Source organism: Calidris pugnax, unplaced genomic scaffold (assembly GCF_001431845.1).
Source record: "Calidris pugnax isolate Ruff unplaced genomic scaffold, ASM143184v1 scaffold13, whole genome shotgun sequence".
Taxonomy (NCBI): Eukaryota; Metazoa; Chordata; class Aves; order Charadriiformes; family Scolopacidae; genus Calidris; species Calidris pugnax.
In genome coordinates this window covers 8,956,796-8,979,217 of record NW_015090810.1, presented here as the reverse complement: position 1 = coordinate 8,979,217, position 22,422 = coordinate 8,956,796, and the positions used below count along the sequence as shown (strand labels likewise).

Here is a 22,422-nt window from a genome sequence, read left to right as displayed (position 1 = left end):
ATGTGATATTTCTTTGTTCAGTCAGGCAGTGTTTGGTTGCCTTTACATAAAGAGTCAAAGTTGTCTGGTGGCTGGCTCAGGTCACCCAAAGATATTTCATAGAAATGTCTTTTAATAATTAATGCCCTACAGTTCTTCCTTTCTTTGATAACAACCATTTCAGGAGCTGTCTATGTTGTGCTGGTCTTCCCAAAGTTTCTAAACAAATGGAAGTAACTGTTGCCTTTAAAAGGAGAGCATTTCTGTCCATAAAAGCTTTAAGGTTTTCTGTATTTGTCAAGATTTTCTTGATTTTCTCGCCTGCATGAGATGGTGCATAAAATTAATGTAGTTTTCTGCTTATTCTTTTATTTCATGAGGACGGTATATCTCTTTGCTCTTAAGGAGAGAGTCCACTTCCATGTGATATAAATTAGACCAAAGCTCCTGTGTCTAGCGATTTATATTGCCAGGTTTCAGATCTCCAAGGGCAGCTAGCTAACTTAGGGTCTCAGCCAGAACTTTGGTCACCTGAAAAAGGATGGTATTGTGTAATGATGAACGATATTTAAAAAAGCATGAAAGAGGAAATCATGGTAATTATGGCTGAGAGAGCACTGCAGCGCTAAATGCTAGTTGGCAGGGTTCTTTCAAGACTTTCTCAGTGATAGCATATTGAAATTTTATATTCAGGAATGCCTTGAGATTTGCCTCTGGTATTGCATCCCATGAGAAATGGCTTCTTGTCAAACTACAGCTTGAGTATGACAAGCCACGTGCTGGTTGTCAGCTAGTTCCACCAAAAGAGAAAACGTAATAAAGATAAATTTTGAAATCTGAAATCTGTTGAACACTTTAGAGCATTGTTTTGAGGCTTGGCTTAGATTTAGGTGGGTGTTTTAAGTGCTATTCTTCATCTCTGGAGAAGGTACACTTCTGTAACAGACTGCTGGAGGCAATGGGTAGTTAGTAAACCCTGGTTTAAGTCCTTTTTGTGAGTCAGAGCAAGGGAGAGTGACCTTTTCCAGGAACATAGGATATCCGACTATTGAGTATCACTGTCTTTTGTGTTAAGGCCGTTTGACATATTTAACGAGCTGCAAAATGGCTGTTGTGTATGATGATCTGGGGACAAGGTGGTGCTCAGAGGGACACCCAAGGCCTAGTCTCTGGTCTGATTCCAACAGGAAGGGAATCTGACCATGAATCTCTCATGTCCCAGCTGGATATCCATGTCATTGGGCTGCAAGATAGGAAGGAGCAGGAAAGCTCTGTTTTGTGAATTTGTTTTTTTTGCTTTTATTAGCTACACTGCAAAACTAAAATGCAAGATTTTCTTCATTATTCTACAAATTACTCCAGTTCTTATTTTGCATTAGTTGATTTTTCATTACTTGATGGTTCAACCAAAAAAAAAAGACAACCTAGTGTTGTATTCTAGTCATAGCTCGTTTTAATACTGTACAGCATTTAGGTAGCACCATATTCAAGAATTGTCTCTCCGGGTAAAGAAAAACGCTCCTGGGAATAATGACCTGTTTGTTCTTCTTGGTTTCACGAGTGCTCTCCATAGCCCAAACAAAGACGTGCTCTTAGAAAACAAACCCTCTTGTATTCTAGTCATTGGCAGTATTGCTGAAGGAGAAAAGTAAGAGAAGTCACTACTCTCTTTCGCTTGTTCTCTCTCTGTTCTGCAAGAGTGACAGGGAGAACTAACATGTCTCTCCCAGTGAGGGAAGAGGGAATAAATGTAAAAATTCATGCTGGAGGCTAAAAGACATTCCACTGTTCCCAGTGTCTCAAGATACCGAAGGCCATTCTGTCGTTTTCGGATGTCAAATAGGCTTCCCAGTAACAGCCCCTGTAGTTCCAGTGCCCTTTAACTAACCCTGCTGCCTTGTTTGGAGCTGCAAAGCTCCATTCCTATCTCAACCACAGGTGCAGGTCACAGCACAGGATGCGTGGCTATAAGCACATATGACCACTCGTTCTGTTTAGTAATTTTGAAGAGAATGACAGGAGACCTAGTGACTATCACAATAGTTGCTAATTCACTCTTGCTTTGAGTAAAACTAAAGGTATGCACAACATAAAATAAACAGAAAAAGATTTTATAATATTTTGCATTGTATAATCCATTAGAAAGTTCATATGTTTGTGTTTTTTCTGTTTATTTTATGTTTCCTGGGAATTTGCATTATGTTACCTAGAAGAAGCATCATGTCATATTGCTGCTGAATTTTCAAGTCATTTCAGATAGGACATAAGCTTGAGAAAGCACCCAGAATAAAAGAAGGGGCACCTGGTTAGTTGTGGATAGCTTGCAAACAGTTAACTTAAAACTCTGCAATGCCAAAGCACATCTTTTTTTCTTTAAGGTACTCCTTTAGGATCTTCCTCTCTCTGTCTCTCTTCTCTTTTTTTACTTCCTTCAGTTGGTTAAGAAGGGCTGGACACAACTTCCTCCAGAGCACATCAGCGGTGCTCTGAGCATCAGCCAGAAGAAAGTAGTTAGGAAACAACACATGACGCTCACCCCACATCCCCATGAAAGCAAGAAATGATTTCTGTCCCGTTCTTTTTCGTTGGATCACTTATTTAGTTTGGATGTAGAATCTAATGAGCTAATGAAGAGTGCCAACATGGAAAGAAAATGCCGGTCATCTAGGGACAGGTTCTGACCTTAGTTCCACATGGACAGTTTCTGTCAGTTTAGTGTGTTGCATGTGATCTCAAGTGTTCCTGCACAACCACTCCATGTTGGATTCAGCAGTGTTGATGATGAAGCTTTGCAGAGTAGACTAGATATTAGCACAGCCTGTTCTTGAAAATGCTTCCCTAACTTCCCAAATGACCATTTGTAATGCTCTGCTTTACAGTTTTTCCAACAGTGTCAAAATACAAAGATTGAGATTCCAGTGCTGATGATCTCAAGGGCACGCTCTAATTTAGCCTCAAATCTCTGCCTACTCTAAAAGAGCTAGTGTTCTCTCTCTTTCTCCTTCTCTTGTTGATTCTCTTTTCCTCTCTGCTTCTGCCTTTCTCTCTCCACATCAAAATATTATTGTTTTGCCCACTTGACACTCTCAGTGGGATGCTGCCGAGTACAGAGCTGTCTAGCCTTCATTCAGCCAAGCTCTTTCGGCATATGTTTTATTTTAAGTGTGTTAGAGACCATCCCAGAGCCACTGTATATATTGGGCTTATTCACACTCTTAATGCTTTGTTAGACTGGCACCAGAACATTGAAGAATATTGTGAGGTTTCAATTAATTATGAGTTTGTGTTTGTCTTCCTGCTGTTGGGCTTTCTGTTCCAGTTTACAAACTCAATTTTTAGCACCATCAGTCACACCAAGACATAGTAAGGAGTCCGGTCTGGCTAAAAAGAGCCCAGCTGCTGCAGTTCCCTTCTGAGCATGAATTTGTCCAACTTCCCTAAGGAAGGGAGGCTCACCTACTCTTCAGTGGCAAATACCCTTCAGTCCCGTTGCCAGGATCCTCCGGAGTGGGTGCTTCATGTGCTGGGTCTACATAGAGCAGGTGGCAGACTGGAGGAGTGTAGGAGAGTGTAGTTATAAAAAAAAAATATATAAAAAATCCACCCTCCAGATTGCATTGTCTGCCTTCCCCTTCCACTTTGCCGAGGGAAACACTGTCAGCATCAAAGTGAAGTACTCACTCCTGCTTCTCCCCTCCCACCCTTTTGCTGAGACAAGAACTCCTTCCACCTACAACAACCCGCCGTCCCTCTGTTGCGCTGGGGTTTTATTGACGGGGGGAGCAAACTATCATGTCCTGTGTGGTCATTCACCTCATCTGGCTTTAGGCACCTAGCAGAACTGATGGAGAATACGGGGCACCTCCAGATGATTCTTCTGCCAAAAATCGTAAGCATCTTCAAAAAATGCCCATCCCTCCACTGATGTTAGGAGAAGCTCGAGAAGTCTGTGCTCCTACCTTGGGCACCCTTGTGAAAGGCCTGAGAGTTTGGCAGGAAGGACATGGGCCAGATTGCAACAAGAGAGGAGACTCTTGGATCTGCCGAGTTGCAGCCTTGCTGTGTAACAGAGTGTGCACCAGACACACAGAAAGCTATAGCAATGGAGCTTCGTGGGTTATAGAAGGGGAAGAGGATTGTGAAGGGGGAAGAGAAAATCAGATAACTATATTGAAACCGAGACAATCGGGAGGTCTATTTTAAGTCTGCAGCATAAATCTCTTGCATTTCTGATTGGACTGACACCGCAGAATGAATTCAGGCTAAAACTGACCCAGCCTGAGGCAGAGCACGGAGCTCACGGGGCTTTGAGATACTCAGGGTCTTTGAAATACTTGTGCTCTTCGAGAGATGTTTCTCATAAAGGTAGTACTCAGTCTGCCTGGCCCTGGCATAATCTACCCGGCGTCAGAGATCAGGGAAAGAAGGACTAGCACAGCTGGTGACGGGCTTTCCTGCTCTTTTACTTTCTTCCTACTTCTTTGAGTTTTTGCTGATCAGCATAATTATAGCACAGGATAGCACTGAGATTCCTGGGGAAAGGAGAAAGGTGTAAAAAACTTGCTGCATTCAGTTTGCCAGGATGAGCTGCTAAGTTTGCAGAGCTTTAGAAGCAAGACTTCCGATGAATCATTTTGACAGGCTTATGGAGAGCATCTTTGCCATAAATCACCATTTTTCTTGCAAAAATCAATGATACCCTAAAACACAAGGCTGAGAAATCCTATATTCACTTTACCCAGTGCCTTTTTAATTGTCATTATAAGAAAGTCTGAATACAATAATATTTACACACCTCCTGAATCAGTTAGAGAAAATCTATTGGTTTTGACTAGCTGTCCTTCCTGGGATAAATCTTGGCTTTATCATTCCTGTGCGGATAAGAACATCCCGTGGAAGATGGTGAATGATTAGAGGCCATCAGCTTCAGTGCCAGTGCCCACACTTACCACAGGTGCCTCATGCTGCTCCCTTTAGGTTGAGTGAGAAAGACTGTGGGTATTTCTTTGCCCAAATGAGACTGGTCATGGGGAAAAGGCAAGAAAATGTGTTTCCTGCAGTTTGAACCCTCTTTGTCCTGGGTTGAGGTAAAACAGAACCAATTTTCTGTTCAGTAATTTTACTTTGCAGCTAAGCCTCTAACTAACTGAAGTCTCTGAAATTAATGGCGTGTTTTTAAGACAGTGGTCCACTTCCAGAGTGGTAAGACCGATGCTTATAGGGTATGCAGAAAGGCTCTTGCTTAGACTTATTGCTATAACAACCAAGGTCAGCTCACTTTGTTGGGTGCCCCATTGGAGGGTTGGAAGCAGAAAAGCGTAGAGAAGTCACACCTGTGAGGAGGAGCAGACAGGACAGGTGACCTAAAAAAACTAACTGAAGTCTCTGAAATTAATGGCGTGTTTTTAAGACAGTGGTCCACTTCCAGAGTGGTAAGACCTATGCTTATAGGGTATGCAGAAAGGCTCTTGCTTAGACTTATTGCTATAACAACCAAGGTCAGCTCACTTTGTTGTGTGCCCCATTGGAGGGTTGGAAGCAGAAAAGCGTAGAGAAGTCACACCTGTGAGGAGGAGCAGACAGGACAGGTGACCTAAAAATGACCAACAGGGTATTCCATCCCGTCTGCCTCATATCAGCTCACTTTGTTGTGTGCCCCATTGGAGGGTTGGAAGCAGAAAAGCGTAGAGAAGTCACACCTGTGAGGAGGAGCAGACAGGACAGGTGACCTAAAAATGACCAACAGGGTATTCCATCCCGTCTGCCTCATACTCAGTATAAAATCTGAGGGATCAAAGGGTCAGTTCTTTTTTCAATGGCTGGCATCTGAGCAGGACTCTCTCTGTTCATCTGCCACTGATCCTGACCTGCGAGCTCCTGACTCCAGACCCAGCATCCAGTTCATGTCCATCACTGAGTCCAGTCTGGGACTTTCCCAGTGCCCGCCAGTGACATGACTGTCATCCTGGGACCTTGATGCCGTTTTGTATATTTTGGATATATTTGGATATTATTTCCTTTTTATTATTTTATTAATATTTTCATTAAAGTAGTTCAGTTTCTCTTCTAAACTCCTACATCTCTTTCTCTCTCCTCCTCCTTTCCCTGAAGGGAGATGCTCTCCCTCCTCTGAAGGAAGAAAGGTCAGAGAGCACCTATTCTTCATTTCAGTGGCCAGTTCGGCCCAAACCATGACACTATTAAACTTAAATCTTTGAGAAAATTAGACCCAAGACTCCTCGGGTCTACCTAAGAGAGGAGCTGTTTTTTATACTAGTAAGTTCCCCAGCAACTAGTTGGATGTTAACACCAGAGACTGTGATGGCAATGCCCTCATCACATAGTGCCCTTTCCTAGTGGAAGGGCTTCCACATAGATGGCTTTGACTTTCTGTGGGTCCACAAGGGATGCCTTAGGGACTGGAGACTGAAAATCCCTTCTTTCAGTGAGGCAGTTCCACTCATGTAGAGATTTGCAAGTAGCAAAGGCCATTGCATGGCAGGTCATGCTGGAGAGGTCACCCTGGTTTATCAGAGACAGCTTTAATACTGTACTACCAGAGAGCAGTTAAAGGATGGAATATCTCTTAATTCTGAATTTCCATGATTTTGTTTATTTAAAGTAAGGCTACCAGTATTATAATCTTTGCATATATTTTATTTTCCATCAGTATGTTTCATGGCTAGCCACCAAAGACACGTTTTGTTCATGAAGCCTTCTGAACTTGTCAGTGTTTAATTCTGTCTGGAAATGGTAGCAACATTGCTGTGTGCTCCAGAGCCAGAGATAATTTTCCATACTCTGCACCAAGGTACACACCTACTGAATCATTGGTTTAAAAATGTGCTCTGCTAATTTCTAGTCAGGTTTTAGAGCCATTCTAGTATTTCAGCTCCCTAGATCTATAAAGATATCTTCACTGACACAGCCAGGAAACAACCTCAAAACAGATTAAAAGATGAGAATTCTTCAAAGACTGCAAGATTAATTTAATGTCCTGCAGATTCTCTCAGTGGGCTAGTGGTAAAAAAACCTCACCCTACAGCTTTTCAAATCTGTATAAAATATTTATCTGCCAAGATTTTTAATGGCAGAATCTGCCTAAGTATTTACTCTCAGTGACCTGTATAGTTAAGGCTTACATAATTACACGATACACCATTTACTGGAAAGGCTTTAAATATTCATTGACTCCTCGTGTTTTAATGTAAACAAGGCACTTAGAATACCTAGGTTTTTTAATTCCTGCAAGGTGAAAAAGACGTCTGAAGCAGATGTTGCTGCTTGGATGAGTGCTGCTGTGAAGCAACAGGGCAGACTGATGGTACTTAAACGATAGTGCACAGGAGCTTCTGGCCAGAGATGTACACGTCTGCACATCTCCGATTCCGACCCCAAACTAGTGCTCTTCAGGAGCAGGCTCTGCCTAAGTAAATAAAGTCAAAAAAAGTGTAAAATGGGTGAATATCAGTGGAAAATCAGACCTCTGCCTTTCTGACTGCCTTCATTGAATCCCATCTGTTTTATTGGTTTGTCAAGAACATCTAGCCAAAACAGGCGGTAAGGGGAGGCAGCTTAAGGGAGGCATTTATAGACACACGCCTGGGCAAGGCACCACTGTGCCTTGCACAGACATCACGCCTGCTTCTAGAAGTAAAGAAAACTGCCTTCTTTTCAGTGTTCATTAGGGGACAGACAAAGAAAGTATCTGTTGCCCATTCCTCCCGGAGTAGAGGAACAAGACTTGGGGGCAGGGGGCACAATATGGCACATGGCTGCCAGGGGTGGGGGAGAGGGCCAGGGAAGGCAGACGGCTTCAAATGCATCAAAAACGAGAATTGCCAGAAATGCTGCCGCTGTTTTTATATATCTGGTTGGTTAAAACTCATTTAACCTGTATTTTTCTTAGACTCTCCTATTCAGTATTATTCTATTTCATGTGTAAATGATTATGACTTTGCTATTAAGCAGGTTCTTACTTACCTGTGAATTTCAAAAAGTGGAAAGCAAATCAAAACATCACAAAATTATTTGTTCTGAAATACTACATGAATTTATCCACTAAATCTTGCTAGCAAACAGCACAAGATTAGCTTTCCCTGTGTACTGGTAAAGAGCCTGCTTTTAATGAGTCACAAATCAGATTAATTATACTTATGCTTTAAAAACTGTGAATGCATTTAACATGGTTGTAGCATTTTAAAAGGCTGTTCGAAGGGCGACAAACCCCAGCTCCCCTTCCTTTTAGGAATGCTGAGGTTTTCGTGATGGATAACACAGCCGCCTTCCCACTTTAGCCATTGCTCACTCAAAGCAAAATACTTAACTTCCCGGCTTCTTTTATCTTAGACCTTTTAAAGATGAATAAACTAAAAAGCAGCAGCTGATCAAAATAACAAAGGGTGGTAAGGTGCCTTTAGTTTCTTATAAGAGTGTCTGCAAATTCCTGGTGGAATTCTAGGCCTGGCGCTGATGGAGCTGGCTAAGGATATCGATCGCCACTTGAATTCACTGAATAAATAATGGTTGCCATAGTTATTGAGCATTCACAACTGGTGGGGAAGCACGGAAATCTCCAAAACACCTCCTGTGATAGTTTTGCTGGAAAATCACCCAATTAATTCTGTCTCATATCATGAAAATTATGCGAGATACAGAGTATGCTTGGACTCCTTGTGCTAGAATTTCTATCATAATCGAGCATCTCTGACACCTATTTTAGCTGCTAAAGAGAAAGGGGCTCTTGCCATCTCTTACTTAGTGTGGCAGAAAGGTTAACTGACATCATATAACCCCAGCTGTTCAGAGAAATCTTACACTTTTAAAGCATTTTTTGCTGTGAGTACCAGCGTATGTCTTTGGGTTACACCAAGGAAAACGAGTCCTCTCAGTCTGTGGTAGGGATGCTGACGGGTTTTCCCTCTCTCCTTGCAGAACGACATGGATTAAAAGAACCAAAGAAAGTGGAAGAGCTATGCAACAAGATCACAAGCAGTTTGAAAGATCACTTAACTTTCAGTTGCCAAAACAAAGGACAACCGCTTGAGTCCGCGGAGCCGAAGGTACTGGGTGTTCTGGCTGACTTGCGTTCCCTCTGCACGCTGGGACTGCAGCGCATCTTTTACCTGAAACTGGAAGATTTGGTGCCAGCCCCTTCCATTATCGACAGGCTGTTTCTGGACACCTTACCCTTCTGAGTCAAACCACCCTCCTGAAAGGCAAATGCCCACCCGAGCAGGCAAACGGATCGTGACTTACAGCTAACGTTTCTGCCCTCACTTAACAGAAAAGCAGCTCCGAGTCTAAAATGAGGTCTTTTCTGGCGCTTTGTCCTTACAACCTGAGGCCTGAAACTTGCCGGCTTACTGGTTTGGGGTTGTGTTCTTTGTTTTCTTTTGTGTGATTTGGGTTTTTTAAATGGCTAATATGGCACTTTTGGACAATGCTATCCCAGCAGCAGTAAAAGGTTAACATGACTGTTTTAAAGCTGTTGTTTAACGCCTCATGGTATATGAGGAATACAATTGTAGAAGCTGTGTTTGAAAACAAGAACAGCAAATAGTTGTTTGCCAGGGTAGTATGTGTTTTGTGAGGATACCTTTAGCATACTTCCTGCATCAAGGGCACATACATCAGCACAATCTAAACAAAAATTCACTTTTTTAGCAAAGTACATTCAATTGAACATTTCATACAAATCAAATATAGCAAAATGACAATGGCTGTTAGCTCCCACGCTCAAGTGCAATTTTTTAAAGTGCTGTCTTACTAAGTCTCGTTTATTAACTAATTTATTTTACTATGAAAACAAACAGAAGAAATCAAGTGAGAAAATTACATGCACTAACTTACCTGACAGAGTTTTCCAAACTTGATTCCATGTAGCGCGACTTATTGACAAATGTACGTGGAAGACGCGGGAGCAATTGTGGCTCAGTTGTTCCTTAGCTAAGGACACCCGCGTAGGTAGTGGTTGGAGCACACAGGGTCAGCATCAGGGATAGTTCCGGTTTAGACTTCTAACGTAAGCGACTAGGTAGTCAACAGACAGAAGGTGGTTTTCAAGAACAAGCAAGTCTTGTAAAATAGTATGAATGTAAGTGCTAGGAAGGATATAGTGGGCTGCGTTTAAACATTCCGTGTTCGTACTCCTTTTTGTATGTTTATACTGTTGATGCCATATTAATATGAAATAATTTGTTGCATAGTGTCTTTATTTGTATAAATGTTTGTATGCATGGTATATTGTAATGGCTTTGCCTGTATTTATTGCAATGACTGCCAGCTCATGGGAGCCCTGTTACACATGATAACTAAATGGGGTGTTCACACTGACTCAGATACACCAGTTGGAAAACTATATACATATATATAATGTGTATATATATATATGTATATACCTATATTTGTGTGCGTGTGTGTGTGCGCGTGTCTTTTTATTAACCATTTGTATATAAAATATCTGTCAAATCACAAGCAGAGTTATTTTACAGTTTATTTGCAGTGACTTCTAAGGCAGTACTGTTTAGCACTTTGATATTAAAATCTTGCTCATGTTTTGCTAAATTTAAATAATATTTAAAAAGTTTAGTTCTAAAAAACTTTATATGCACTGTATTAAGTCAAAATTTTGTTGGTCATTTTGCTAAGGAAATTTTTGAATGTCAACCTGATGTCACTGTATCTTTTGTTAGCTTTAAACATTCTAGCTTTTGTCTTTTTTTAAACTATGCTGTTTATATGGAAATTAAATTATACAATCAAACAGATGCCAAATGAATTGCCTAATTGCTGCAAAGGATAACCCAGATATCAAGTCACTGTATGGTTTTCAAATAGTAATCTGGTATTTTATCACTTACTATGTTTGGATGTGCTTTTATGAAAAAATTATTCTTATATCAAGATTTATAGTAGTGTCAATAGGGAAACAGACTTCTAATCACTATAGTTAATATTTCCGGTTTACCTGCAGATAATATTTGGAAAAGTATTGCTTTTTGTATTGACTTTTAAGCTTATGTGCAAACATAATAGCATAATTAAATATCAGAGAAGCTAATGTTTCTTGTAGGTTGCTGTAACAAGCCTGACCAGCAAGACAAATATATTTTGACTGAATTTGCTTTTGTATATACTAAATATATATATATACATATATATATATATATATACACTCACACACATGTGCGCATACAAAAACATAACAGACACAAAACGCAAAAGTATGTTTACTTTTGTCTCCTTGTGTAAGACACAAGGTCCCTTGAGAAATTACTTCTGCCTAGGGACAAATCCTGCCAGGTGCTGAGCACCAGCCAGGTGAGGGCTTGCAGGTGCTTCCTGCGAGTGGGCCCTTACAAGGAATTTTCAGGCGAATCAGCATAGTACAGTAAAAGTGCTTTTTGTTGAGCAAGGTTTATTTATTAAGTGGAATGTGAGTGGGAGGTAGCAGGTCCAGAGCCCCATGTGAGATTTCACATAGCCAGTGTCCTCCAGTCTTCCATAGATAGTCTTAACTGTGATACTCTCCCAGATCCCGTCATTTGTGGAATTGTCCTTCATGTCAACTTCAGTACACAAACTCATCTTAGAGTACAACCAGTGACAGGTCACAGTGGTAAAAGAAAGAGTTAACGCAGAAAAAATCTACTACTTTTCTTAGAGCTCTCTCAGTGTGAACATGCCTTTGTCTAGGCAGAATTCAGGAATATATCAGGTGTTAAGGGAGAGTGCCTTGCTTTTATTTCAGACAACAGTGTTTCAAGAGTTTCTTCACTCCGCTAACCGCAGTAGGTTTTTTCTTTTTCTTTTTTCTTTCTTTTTTTTTCCTTTTTTTTGTGGTGTTAACCTGTGGGTTGAAAGAAATGCTCTTGTACATATACAATGTAAATTAAAATTATTAAATTGAATAACATTTTTTTCAGAGGCCCCATGTGTGTTGAATAAGTATGCTTAATTCTGTTAAAATCTGATGTGAATTTTTTATCATTTATAAAACATTAAAAAAAATTGTCTACTTGAGTCTTAAAAGTGGAAAAATTGGTGAAGCATGCTTAAGAACACTGGCAATTTAATGGCTAGTCTTTTGATTAAAATAGCTTTTACATAAATACAATAAGACCTGCAGTATCTGGTTACACATTCTCAATTAGATGTTGAGAGCTGGACCATGGTTGTCCCAGAGGTTGAAGAACATACAGACCAGAGCAGGGACACTACCTGCCCTTCACTGTACTTCTCCGTGCCAGGAAGGGATTGTCATTAACTCACATATGATGATGGCCACAAGGGAACGGGGGGATGGTTGTAGGGCTTGTGGTCCCATATATCACCTATGTCTGGCTAGAAAGAGGACAGAGCTCTGATCCCATCCTCTGCCCCTTTGTGTCAGTAAATCCTGGTAAGACATGGCTCCAGGAGGCACCTGCAGCATTTTCTTTAAATGTGCGTCCAGTTCTTCTCCTTCCCAGGCCTTTTCTTTGTAGGAGGGATCTCTTATCCCCCGCCAGAGAAAACTGTTTGGCTACAAGTGCATTTTCTGCAAATGCAGTTTTGAGAGGCATCTGCCACTATTCCGGGTATTGCCATGAGTCCCGATGGCTCCGGCACACCTCCGCGAGAGCTGTTCTGTAGGAGCTGCTCGGCTGGAGGTGACATCAAATGGTGTGCTGCAGCAGGCTGCAGGATTGGCAGCTCCTTCTTTGGAAATACGACAAAACAAAAGGTTGCTCAAACTCTTCCAAATTATTTGCGGCTTTTTTCCTATGCCTTATTTTAAAAATTAAACTAGAAATCCTTAAAATCCTTAATGAGAATGGCAATGCGTTTTGCACAGTAGTCCCCTGTTAGGCAAAACACACGGATCTTGTGACCAACCTGCACCAGCAACTGAATTTTCACCCTACAAGAAAAAGCTTCCCCTCACTGAACTTGCAGGTATCTCAATTTGTAGTTACTTCAGGAGCCATGTCTTCAGACATGGAAACAGAACTGTGTCCTGACCTACATCACCTGCACTTGAGTCCTTATGTGCGCCTTACGTGCTTCTAAACCACATCAGTGGCAGAATCCACTGGATGTGATGCCCCAATGATTGACTTTGGCATCAGAAGTTTGGGCTGAGTCAGGAATATCCAGTAGCGACCATTCTTGGATAGGAAGGCTGGTACCAAGGCACCCCAAAATGAGCAACTTTGACTAGAAGCGAGTCAAATCTCTTTGTACAGCTTTCCTACCTTTACTTTTCACATTCAGGTTCATTTGTCCAATATACAAAGCTAAAGTTTCGGTTGTGTTGCAGATAGGAGGGAGAGAGAGCGAGGTTTAATTGTATAAAATTAAGCATGGCTTTGCAAAAATTGGCAACTCCCTCTATGGACGCTATGAAACATGTCTTTTGATTAATTATTTGTATTATAGCAACACCTAGAGGCCACAACAGAGATCAGGACCCCATTTTGCTACCTTCCCTAATTAGCACCTCCAGTACCCACCCGGGAGAAGCTCCAGTACAAACAGACAAAAGAAAAAGAAAGAGAAGCAGCACAAAAAAAGGAGTTCAGTGCCATGCCCAAGGGCATATGGCATTTCAGTCACAGCGTTAGGAACAAAAACTTGTGTTTACTGAGTTAGTGTCCAGTGAATGCTCTTATTTTATTTTGTTTTCCTTTTCTTCCCCCGGGGCAATTTATGCTGCTACTGTATCAAATCTTATGCAAACTCAACAAAAGCAGCGAAAAATGTAAAATAAGCCATGTATTCAAACTTATATTATTTACCTGGCGTACATAAGTCATCCATGAGACTATTCAAAATCCTGGTCAATCACATGTTTGGATCTAAGTTGTGATACAAACTAAATAGTATAGTATGAAGAATATAGATGTTTAGCTGTTCTTTATTAAATTAATGAAACTGACCATTAGGAATATTTCAAGATATGGATTAAACAATAACTACTAATGGATATAAAAGATTAACTTTTTAAAATGCCAAACTATTGATGCAGTAATTGAATAAACAGGGAGTCAATTAATCAAATTCTTAGCAGCGGATGACATATTTGAGAACTGTATTCCAGACCTACATTGGTGAGAATTACCAACAAAGTGATTTGTCAAATAAAAGAAAAAGAAACTTGTTTACCATTTGGAAACACTTTCAGCATTTTTCTTCTGTTTTCTTTTTTAACATTAGACACTTTTACATTTATATTCATAATACAGAATGTTCTGGCTGCATTTGATTACACAAGAAGTTAATACATGAAGTTGTGACATGGCTGTGAAAATCGGATGAGATCAAGATTCTCACCTAAACTCACAAAAGGAAGGGTTCTCTTTAAAGAGAAGTATGGGAGTCCAGCTGTAATTAGATATTATGTATATTGCAAGATACTTATGGGTGCATAATGGAACTAATTTAATGTCAAATACAAGATTCTGAAGTCACGCAAGAGGCAAGAATATGGGAAAAATGTCATTGTCTGATATTTTCATAGAATCATGAAATCATACAATCATTTACATTGGAACAGACCCTTAAGATCATTGAGTCCAACAGTAAACCTAACATTGCCAAGTCCACCATTAAACCATGTCTCTAAGCACCACAGCTACATGTCTTTTAAATACCTCCAGGACTGGTGACTCAATCACTGCCCTGGGCAGCCAGTTCCAATGCTTTCAGTGAAGAAATTTTTCCTAATATCCAAACTAAATGTCCCCTGGTGCAACTTGAGGCTGGTTACTCTTGTTCTATCACTTGTTACTTGGGAGAAGAGACTGACCCCCACCTCACTGCAACCTCCTTTCAGGTAGTTGTAGAGAGCGATAAGGCCCCTCAGTGTTATTTTCTCCAGGCTAAACAACCCCAGTTCCCTCAGCCTCTCTTCCTAAGACTTGTGTTCAAGACCCCTCACCAGCTTTGTTGTCCTTCTCTGAACACACTCTAGCATCTCAATGTCTTTCTTGTAGTGAAGGGCCCAAAACTGAACACAGTATTCAAGGTGGGGCCTCACCAGTGCCAAGTACAGGAGGACAATCACTCCCCTAGTCCTGCTGGCTCGTATTCAGCTGGTAGCCGACCAACACCCCCAGGTCCTTTTCTGCCAGGCAGCTCTCCAGCCACTCTTCCCCAAGCCTGTAGCGCTGCCTGGGGTTGTTGTGACCCAAGTGCAGGACCCGGCACTTGGCCTTGTTGAACCTCATACCATTGTTCTCAGCCCATCGATCCAGCCTGTCCAGATCCCTCTGTAGAGCCTTCCTACCTTCAAGCAGATCAACACTGCCACCCAACTCAGTGTCATCTGCAAACTTACTGAACGTGCACTCAATCCCCTCACCCACATCATTGATAAAGACATTAAAGAGAACGGGCCCCAATACTGTGCCCCAAGGAACATCACTTTTGACCAGCCACCAACCGGATTTAACTCCATTCACCACAACTCTTTGTGCCAGTTTTTCACCCAGCAAAGTGTACGCCATCCAAACCATGAGCAGCCAGTTTCTCCAGGAGAATGCTGTGGGAAACAGTAAACAGCATCCACAGTCTTTCCCTTGACCACTAAGTGGGTCACCTTATCATAAAAGATCAGGTTAGTCAAGCAGGACCTGCCCTTCATAAACCCATGCTGACTGTGCCTGATCACCCAGTTCTCCTGTATGTGCTGCATGATTGCACTCAAGATAATCAAGATGGCACTCATTTTAGATTGTTTATCACTTTTTCTTAAAACAACAAAGAACTCTGGGCTTGTTTAGGTGGAATTTTATCTCAAATATATAAATGAATCAACAAAAAAGTTGTGACATTTGAAGAAAGAAATGTGTTTAAGTAGCTGAAATATCTCAAATAACCCAAAGTCTTTAACCTGCTAAGTAACGTATTAAAATACTTCCTCCACAATAACTTCCACTGTGGTCTGTGATTAAGCACCACTGTAGAACAAAAGTGAATTATAGAGATGGTTTGATACTGGGGAAACTTTCAAACGTAGCAGATAGCAAATAGAAATTAATTTACCTTTCATGGGGTCTTATTATTTATCTTGCTGTGTTTCCTAATTAATTGACGATATTGATGTTTACTCAGGGATTTGCTCCTTTCCAACTTCACTTGATCCTGTGAAGAAGTCAGAATGCTGTATTTGTAGTATCACATTTATTGCCATGGCAACAGTCAGGGATTTCACAAACACTAATTAGGGTTGGCAACTTGGAATGTTTTCAATACAGTCCCATATAATTTTCCCTCTTTTATCCATTTCTCATTATACCTTTCTTTAACAATTGACTTCTTCAGTATGTATACAGGTTTTTCCCCCACACCCCCAGGATTCAGTTAATACCTTCTCCGATTTACTGCCACCTCTCTTACACCTCTTGCACATACCCAGTTAAGAAGTAACTGCAGTTCCTACTCCATTTGTGTTAAACTCCGTTTCTTACACTTCAAATTAATGCAAGTTTCAGTACAACCAGCTGGTTTCTACACCAGCATGTGCAAAAGTAGTAATGAAAGGTACAGAGGCTTAGCTGCATTTTCCCAGGCAAGATACTTTTAAAGGTAGATGCTAAATCTTGTTCAAGGCAGAGTATAAGCCTTCTGTTTGTGGCACTGTGGACATCCAGAGATCATATAAAATAGTTTAATTCAAGAATATCAAGAACATTTGTAGACATTTAATTTACTGTGTAATAATATGGAGAGGTGGGCACCTGTGAACTGTGTAAAGTTCATCAAGGCCAAGTGCAAGTCTTGCACTTGGGTCAGGGCCATCTCAAATGTGGATACAGTCTGTGCGATGAGTCGATTGAGAGCAGCCCTGTGGAGATGGACTCAGCAGTATTGGTGGATGAAAAACTGGCTATGAGCCAGCAATGTGCACTCATAGCCCAGAAAGCCAACCGTGTCCTGGGCTTCATCAAAAGCAGCGTGGCGAGAAGATCAAGGGAGGTGACTTTGCCCCTCTACTTTTCTCTAGTGACATCCTACCTGCAGTACTGCATCCAGCTCTGGGGTCCCCAGTACAATAAAGACATGGAGTGGGTCAAGAAGAGGGCCACAAAAATGATCAGAGATCTGGAGCATCTCTCCTATGGGGACAGGTTGTAAGAGTTGGGGTTGTTCAGCCTAGAGAAAAGAAGGCTCCAGGGAGACCTTATTGTTGCCTTCCAGTACTTTAAAGGGGCCCACAGGAAAGATGGGGATGGACTCTTTATCAGGGAGTGTAGTGATAGGAAGAGAGGTAACAGTTTTAAACTGAGAGAGGGGAAATTTGGATTGGGCATTAGGAAGAAATTCTTTACTGTCAAGTGAGGTGATGAGGCACTGGAACAGGTTGCCCAGAGAAGCTGTGGGTGCCTTATCCCCGGAGGTGTCCAAGGCCAGGCTAGATGGGGCTTTGAGCAACCTGGTCTAGTGGAAGGTGTCCCTGTCCACGGCAGGGGGGTTGGACAAGGTGATCTTCAAAAGTTCTTTCCAACCCAAACCACTCTATGATGTCATGATTCTATGATGTCATGATTCTATGATTCTCTACTAATCATATATTACAGTTAGTAATTGAGTAATTCAATTGAGTTAGTGTCCTAATTTACTCAGAAGTCTTATCAAACCCCATGTTGGTACTGAACTTTTGAGCCTTTCTAAAAGCAAAATGTATTAATTTGTTAACAAAGAAAAAGGCAAATTTATGATGGAGTCACCAGCAAGAGGGAAGATTTTACTTCATTGGGCATGCACAGGGTAAGAAAGAGATGCGTCTACTGAGCAAAGTAAAAGATTCCTGTTCTGCGGCTCATTCAAGAACAAGTCCCAGCTGGTTGTCAAACCATCTTCCTAATAACAAGGATATCCAAGTAAAACCAAGCAGAGAAAATATGCCAGTATTGCCCTAATTTGGAAAGGACGGCAATAAATCAGACTGGTTGGAGTACATTAATACTCTAAGCCACTGTAAATTACTTGAAAAGAAGAGAAAAATAATGGAACCACCTGGAGCATCTTCATTAGGTTACAGGTGAAATCATGTCATTTGTTTCTAATTTAAAAAGGATTTTGTACATTATTTGAATAATAAATTCTGAGTTTGGTCACCATCTTCTTTCCCTACATGATGGAGAGGTAAAACGCCTCTTAAATGATGGAAAAAGGTCTCATAAGGTACAAAGGAATTGAGAGTTCATCTTGATGGTAAATTACTCAATCTTTTTAGGAGATTATGATTGAAACCAGGGCAGAGTTACTATACTTGATAAGGAGAGCTTATTGATACAAACAAACATAAGCAAATAAAGGTTTTGGATTAGACATTCAAGTAAAAAATGAACAATTGGAAGAAGCCCTGTATTCCAATAGACATTGAGACAAGCTAACATAAACATCTAAAGAAAGCCTTTATTGAAAAAAACCTGTTAAAAAAACTCAGAAGTGTACATTTTGCCTCCCTTTTTTTGAGGAAAGATTGAACTGTGCCAGTTTTGCTCAGTTTTTGACAACACTTCCCACTGCAGTTCACTGCAAGGATCAGTTTTAAAACCTAGTCCTAATGCTTTTGAGAAATTTGAACCCAGAGCCCTCCAGCCTTTGGGACTTTATTTTCATGACTTAACTTTGTTCCCCCTACCCTTAATTTCAAAAGGCACAAGCAAACTCACGGCAGGGCTCTTCATAAGCTTTGTGAACTGAGCCACAGTCAAGAATTTCCACACGGAGTAATTTTATTACATGAAATTTCCCGCCTGCTGTACAGAACTGTGCAAAAGTCAGCACAGACATCTGCTTTTCATCCGATTTCTAAGGGAAAGCCTGGTGGATTGCTGCCCCTTTGAAATCAAGGAGTCAGGGAACAAATTTAAGTCATGAAAATAAAATGCTGAAGCTGGAGGGCTCTGGGTTCAAATTTTACAGAAGTACCAATGCTGTGTCTTAAACTGATCTCTTGAGGGAGGCACAATGGAAAGTATTTGCAGTGACTGGGCAAGCTGACATGGTTCAGTCCTTTGGAAAAAGAATCAGGATCCATCCCATGTTCAGATACAGAATTACATCTATTTTAGATGTAAGTGATTGCTTTAAGTGAAAGACTTCTCAAGGTTAAGTTATCAAGGATGGCTGAACCTGAGAAATTAAAAATGAATTAGAAATGTAAACGTTATGAACTTAAATGAAATCTTCAAATTATCTTACAAAACATGAGATTTGGGGAAAAAAGCTCGTTCTACTCCGTCCCTCCAGAGCAGCCTGTCTTCCAAGAGTTGGAGTTGTTAATGCCACATGAAAATGCTACAGAATCATGCTGCTGGTCTCTGAGGGGCAAAAACAATCACAGAAATGTAATAAATATAGTGGGAAATGCTATTTGGCATTAGCATTTTCCAGTTTTCCATAGTGCATTATTCTTACAGCTCACATAAGACACAAGGCCTGGTTCGGTCTGGCTCTGGACTGCCCACGACGTTTAGGCTGCATCTTCACAGATGTGACTAGCTGGCATAAGGCAGGACTTCTGTCAGCAGCAGTCACGCCATGCCCACCTGGTGCCTTCCATTCCTTGGGCCAGCAGCAGGGATCACATAGACATGAGGTGAAACAGAGCAAGGAATTCATCTGGGTTAAAACTAACCTGGTTTTCCCAGATGCAGTCTCGTCTCTGCTCCTGTGAGACCCCACCTGGAGTATCCAGCTCTCGGTTCCCCAGCACATGAAAGACATGGACCTATTGGAGCAGGTCCAGAGGAGGGTCATGAAGATGATCAGAGGGCTGGAGCACCTCTCCTATGAGGAGAGGCTGAGAGAGTTGGGATTGTTCAGCCTGGAGAAGAGAAGGCTCCGGGAAGACCTTATTGCCGCCTTTCAATATATAAAGGGGGCTTGTAAGGAAGACAGAGCAAGACTTTTTACCAAGGACAAGGGGCAAGTTTTCACCTGGAAGAGGGTAGGTTTAGTAGGGACATAAGGAGGAGACTTTTTTACAATGAGGGTGGTGAGACACCGGAGCAGGTTGCAGTGTTGGAGAAGTTGTGGATGCTGCTTCTTTGGAAGTGTTCAAGGTCAGGTTGGATGGGGCTTTGAGCAACCCAATCTAGTTGAAGATACCCCTGCCTGTGCAGGAGGGTTGGACTAGATGATCTTTAAAGGCCCTTTCTAACCCCAGCCTTTTTACAATTCTGTGATTCCTGCCCTTTCCTTACTGGTCTGTGATGCTATTAATACCTTATTTTCCCATTTGCTGTCAGGATAGTTGGATGGGGCTTTGAGCAACCCAATCTAGTTGAAGATACCCCTGCCTGTGCAGGAGGGTTGGACTAGATGATCTTTAAAGGCCCTTTCTAACCCCAGCCTTTTTACAATTCTGTGATTCCTGCCCTTTCCTTACTGGTCTGTGATGCTATTAATACCTTATTTTCCCATTTGCTGTCAGGATAGGTTGTGGCAAGGAAGGTTTAGATTAGATATTAGGAAAAATTACTTTAGTGATAGAGTGGTCAGGCACTGGAACAGCCTGCCCAGGGAGGTGGTGGAGTCGCCAGCCCTGGAGGTATTTAAGAAACGTGTAGACATGGCACTTCAGGGCAGGCTCTAGTGCCCGAGATTGTTGGTTTGTGTCTGTTTGTGGGATTTTTTTGGTGTGTGGTTTTTGGTTTTGTTTCTGTTTTTTGTGGTTGGACTTGATGATCTCAAAGGTCCCTTCCAACCATGAAGATTTTGTGATTCTGTGACACTTTAGCCTAATTTTTAGATCTGCTGTATACCCATAATGCCAAACAAGAGCAAGAAGAGCCATGGGAACATTACTGCCATATACTACTTGCATGAGAGTAGCTTGCAGAACTCCCAGATGAAATAAGGGGCCCATTTTGCCAAGTCCTTTTCATATACATCAAAGACGTTACAAGACACCCTCTGCTCTGAAGACATTTAAAACCAATGTAGCAAGACAGAGGGAAAAAAAGGTTTATAGTTGCTGTATGGGTGGAATTTTTATGGACAGACATACTTAGCAATTTGCTCTGTAACATGGGAACTTTGAAAAGCTAAGAAGTAAATCCAGAACCCACCATACTAGCTTATTGAGTTAAAAAAGAAATCCTTACTCTCTTATGCCATGAGTCAGCATACTTCTCCAAAATTTCAGACTAACAATTGACAAATTGCTTGGGGAGAGTCTGACCTGACATATTTAGTATGTTCTTCCCACAGCCCTCACAGAAGCCCACAGATGTCAGCTTCGATCAGACTCAGCCAGGACTGCAAAACCCCTTTGGGTTTGTTAGGGCTAGGATGCACGTTAAGATGGTCTAAAAAGTAAAACCTCCAAAAATTCATGTGTGTTCTGCACCTAAAAGAGAGACACAAGGCTGCAAAGGGCAGCATATTTAACAGGCTGCCCTAAAATAACAGCCTAGTTGTTCATCCAATATAATTTCTAAACTCAGAATTTTTAAGCCATAGGAACTCTTTTGGAATCAGACTGCTGCTTTGAATCTCAAATTGCAGCCCCCCTCTGCTGTGAAGAGCTGTCACCATCCAGTCAGTGGAGTCCAAACCAGTCTCGCAAAACTGCATAGAAGAACATATAAAGCAAAAGCTGTTACTGTAAATGTGTAGTAATTGTGATCAGAGTAGATGCGAAAAAAAAGGAAACAGATGATATAAGAGATTTTGTTTTCAAAACTCACTATTAGAAAAGTGATTCATATGTAAGGATATAATGGGGATCTTTTTAATCAAAGACTGTACATTGTTAGAATTTCACAGTTCAGTCACAGAGGGTTTAAATTTTATATATTAAGACTACATAAATACTCTTGTGCTAGTTCTGAATGAGGGTCCCTCTAGCCCAGTGTCCTGCCTGGCAGTAGCAAGGCTGAAGTAGAAACGGCCTGTGTGGACTGATCTTGCCTCTGGGATCAATGGAGCCAAGAATGTACTTACCAGGCATCTCATCAAGCAGTGGTCTTCAAACCGTGCACCCCACCAGTAAAAAATTTTTGAGCATGCAGCCCCAATATATGTATATTCATTCATCTGTAAACTTTACACCTATACTAATGAAGTTCTGTATTTTCTTCCTGCACCCCAATGGGCCATCTTGCAGTGCTCACACCCCACTTTGGAGACCACTGTTATAGAGAATGTCACATCATTTTAGTAGTACATTTGTAGAAACAATAAATAATACTTTTTGAACACAGGGCATTTTGCAGCCAGTGCAGACACACTAGTTACTGGTCCTCATTCAGATGGTAAAGACCTGCTGTATTTGGCTACCACTAACCACAACCATCTCGCCTTTAGCTCATGAACATTGAATGCAATACAGAGTTTGAAAATGAAAGGGACAATTTGTCCAAGCTTAAAAAAAACCGTTGCTTTAACAAGCTAGGAACATCAATTTAATGTGGGAAATACTAATAGGAACTGGAAATTGTT

General features: G+C 41.2%; 1 protein-coding gene across 2 annotated transcripts in view; it reads left to right on the top strand.

The window, feature by feature from the left end:
- NR4A3 (nuclear receptor subfamily 4 group A member 3) overlaps window positions 1-11,907 on the top strand; it is a 30,821-nt gene extending 18,914 nt beyond the window's left edge. For both annotated transcript variants that reach the window (XM_014938649.1, XM_014938650.1), the window contains exon 8: window positions 8,914-11,907. In XM_014938649.1, coding sequence (XP_014794135.1) covers window positions 8,914-9,176 — 263 coding nt within the window. In that variant the 3' untranslated portion in view covers window positions 9,177-11,907. The remainder of the gene's footprint in view (window positions 1-8,913) is intronic.
- The last annotated feature ends 10,515 nt before the right edge of the window (window positions 11,908-22,422 follow it).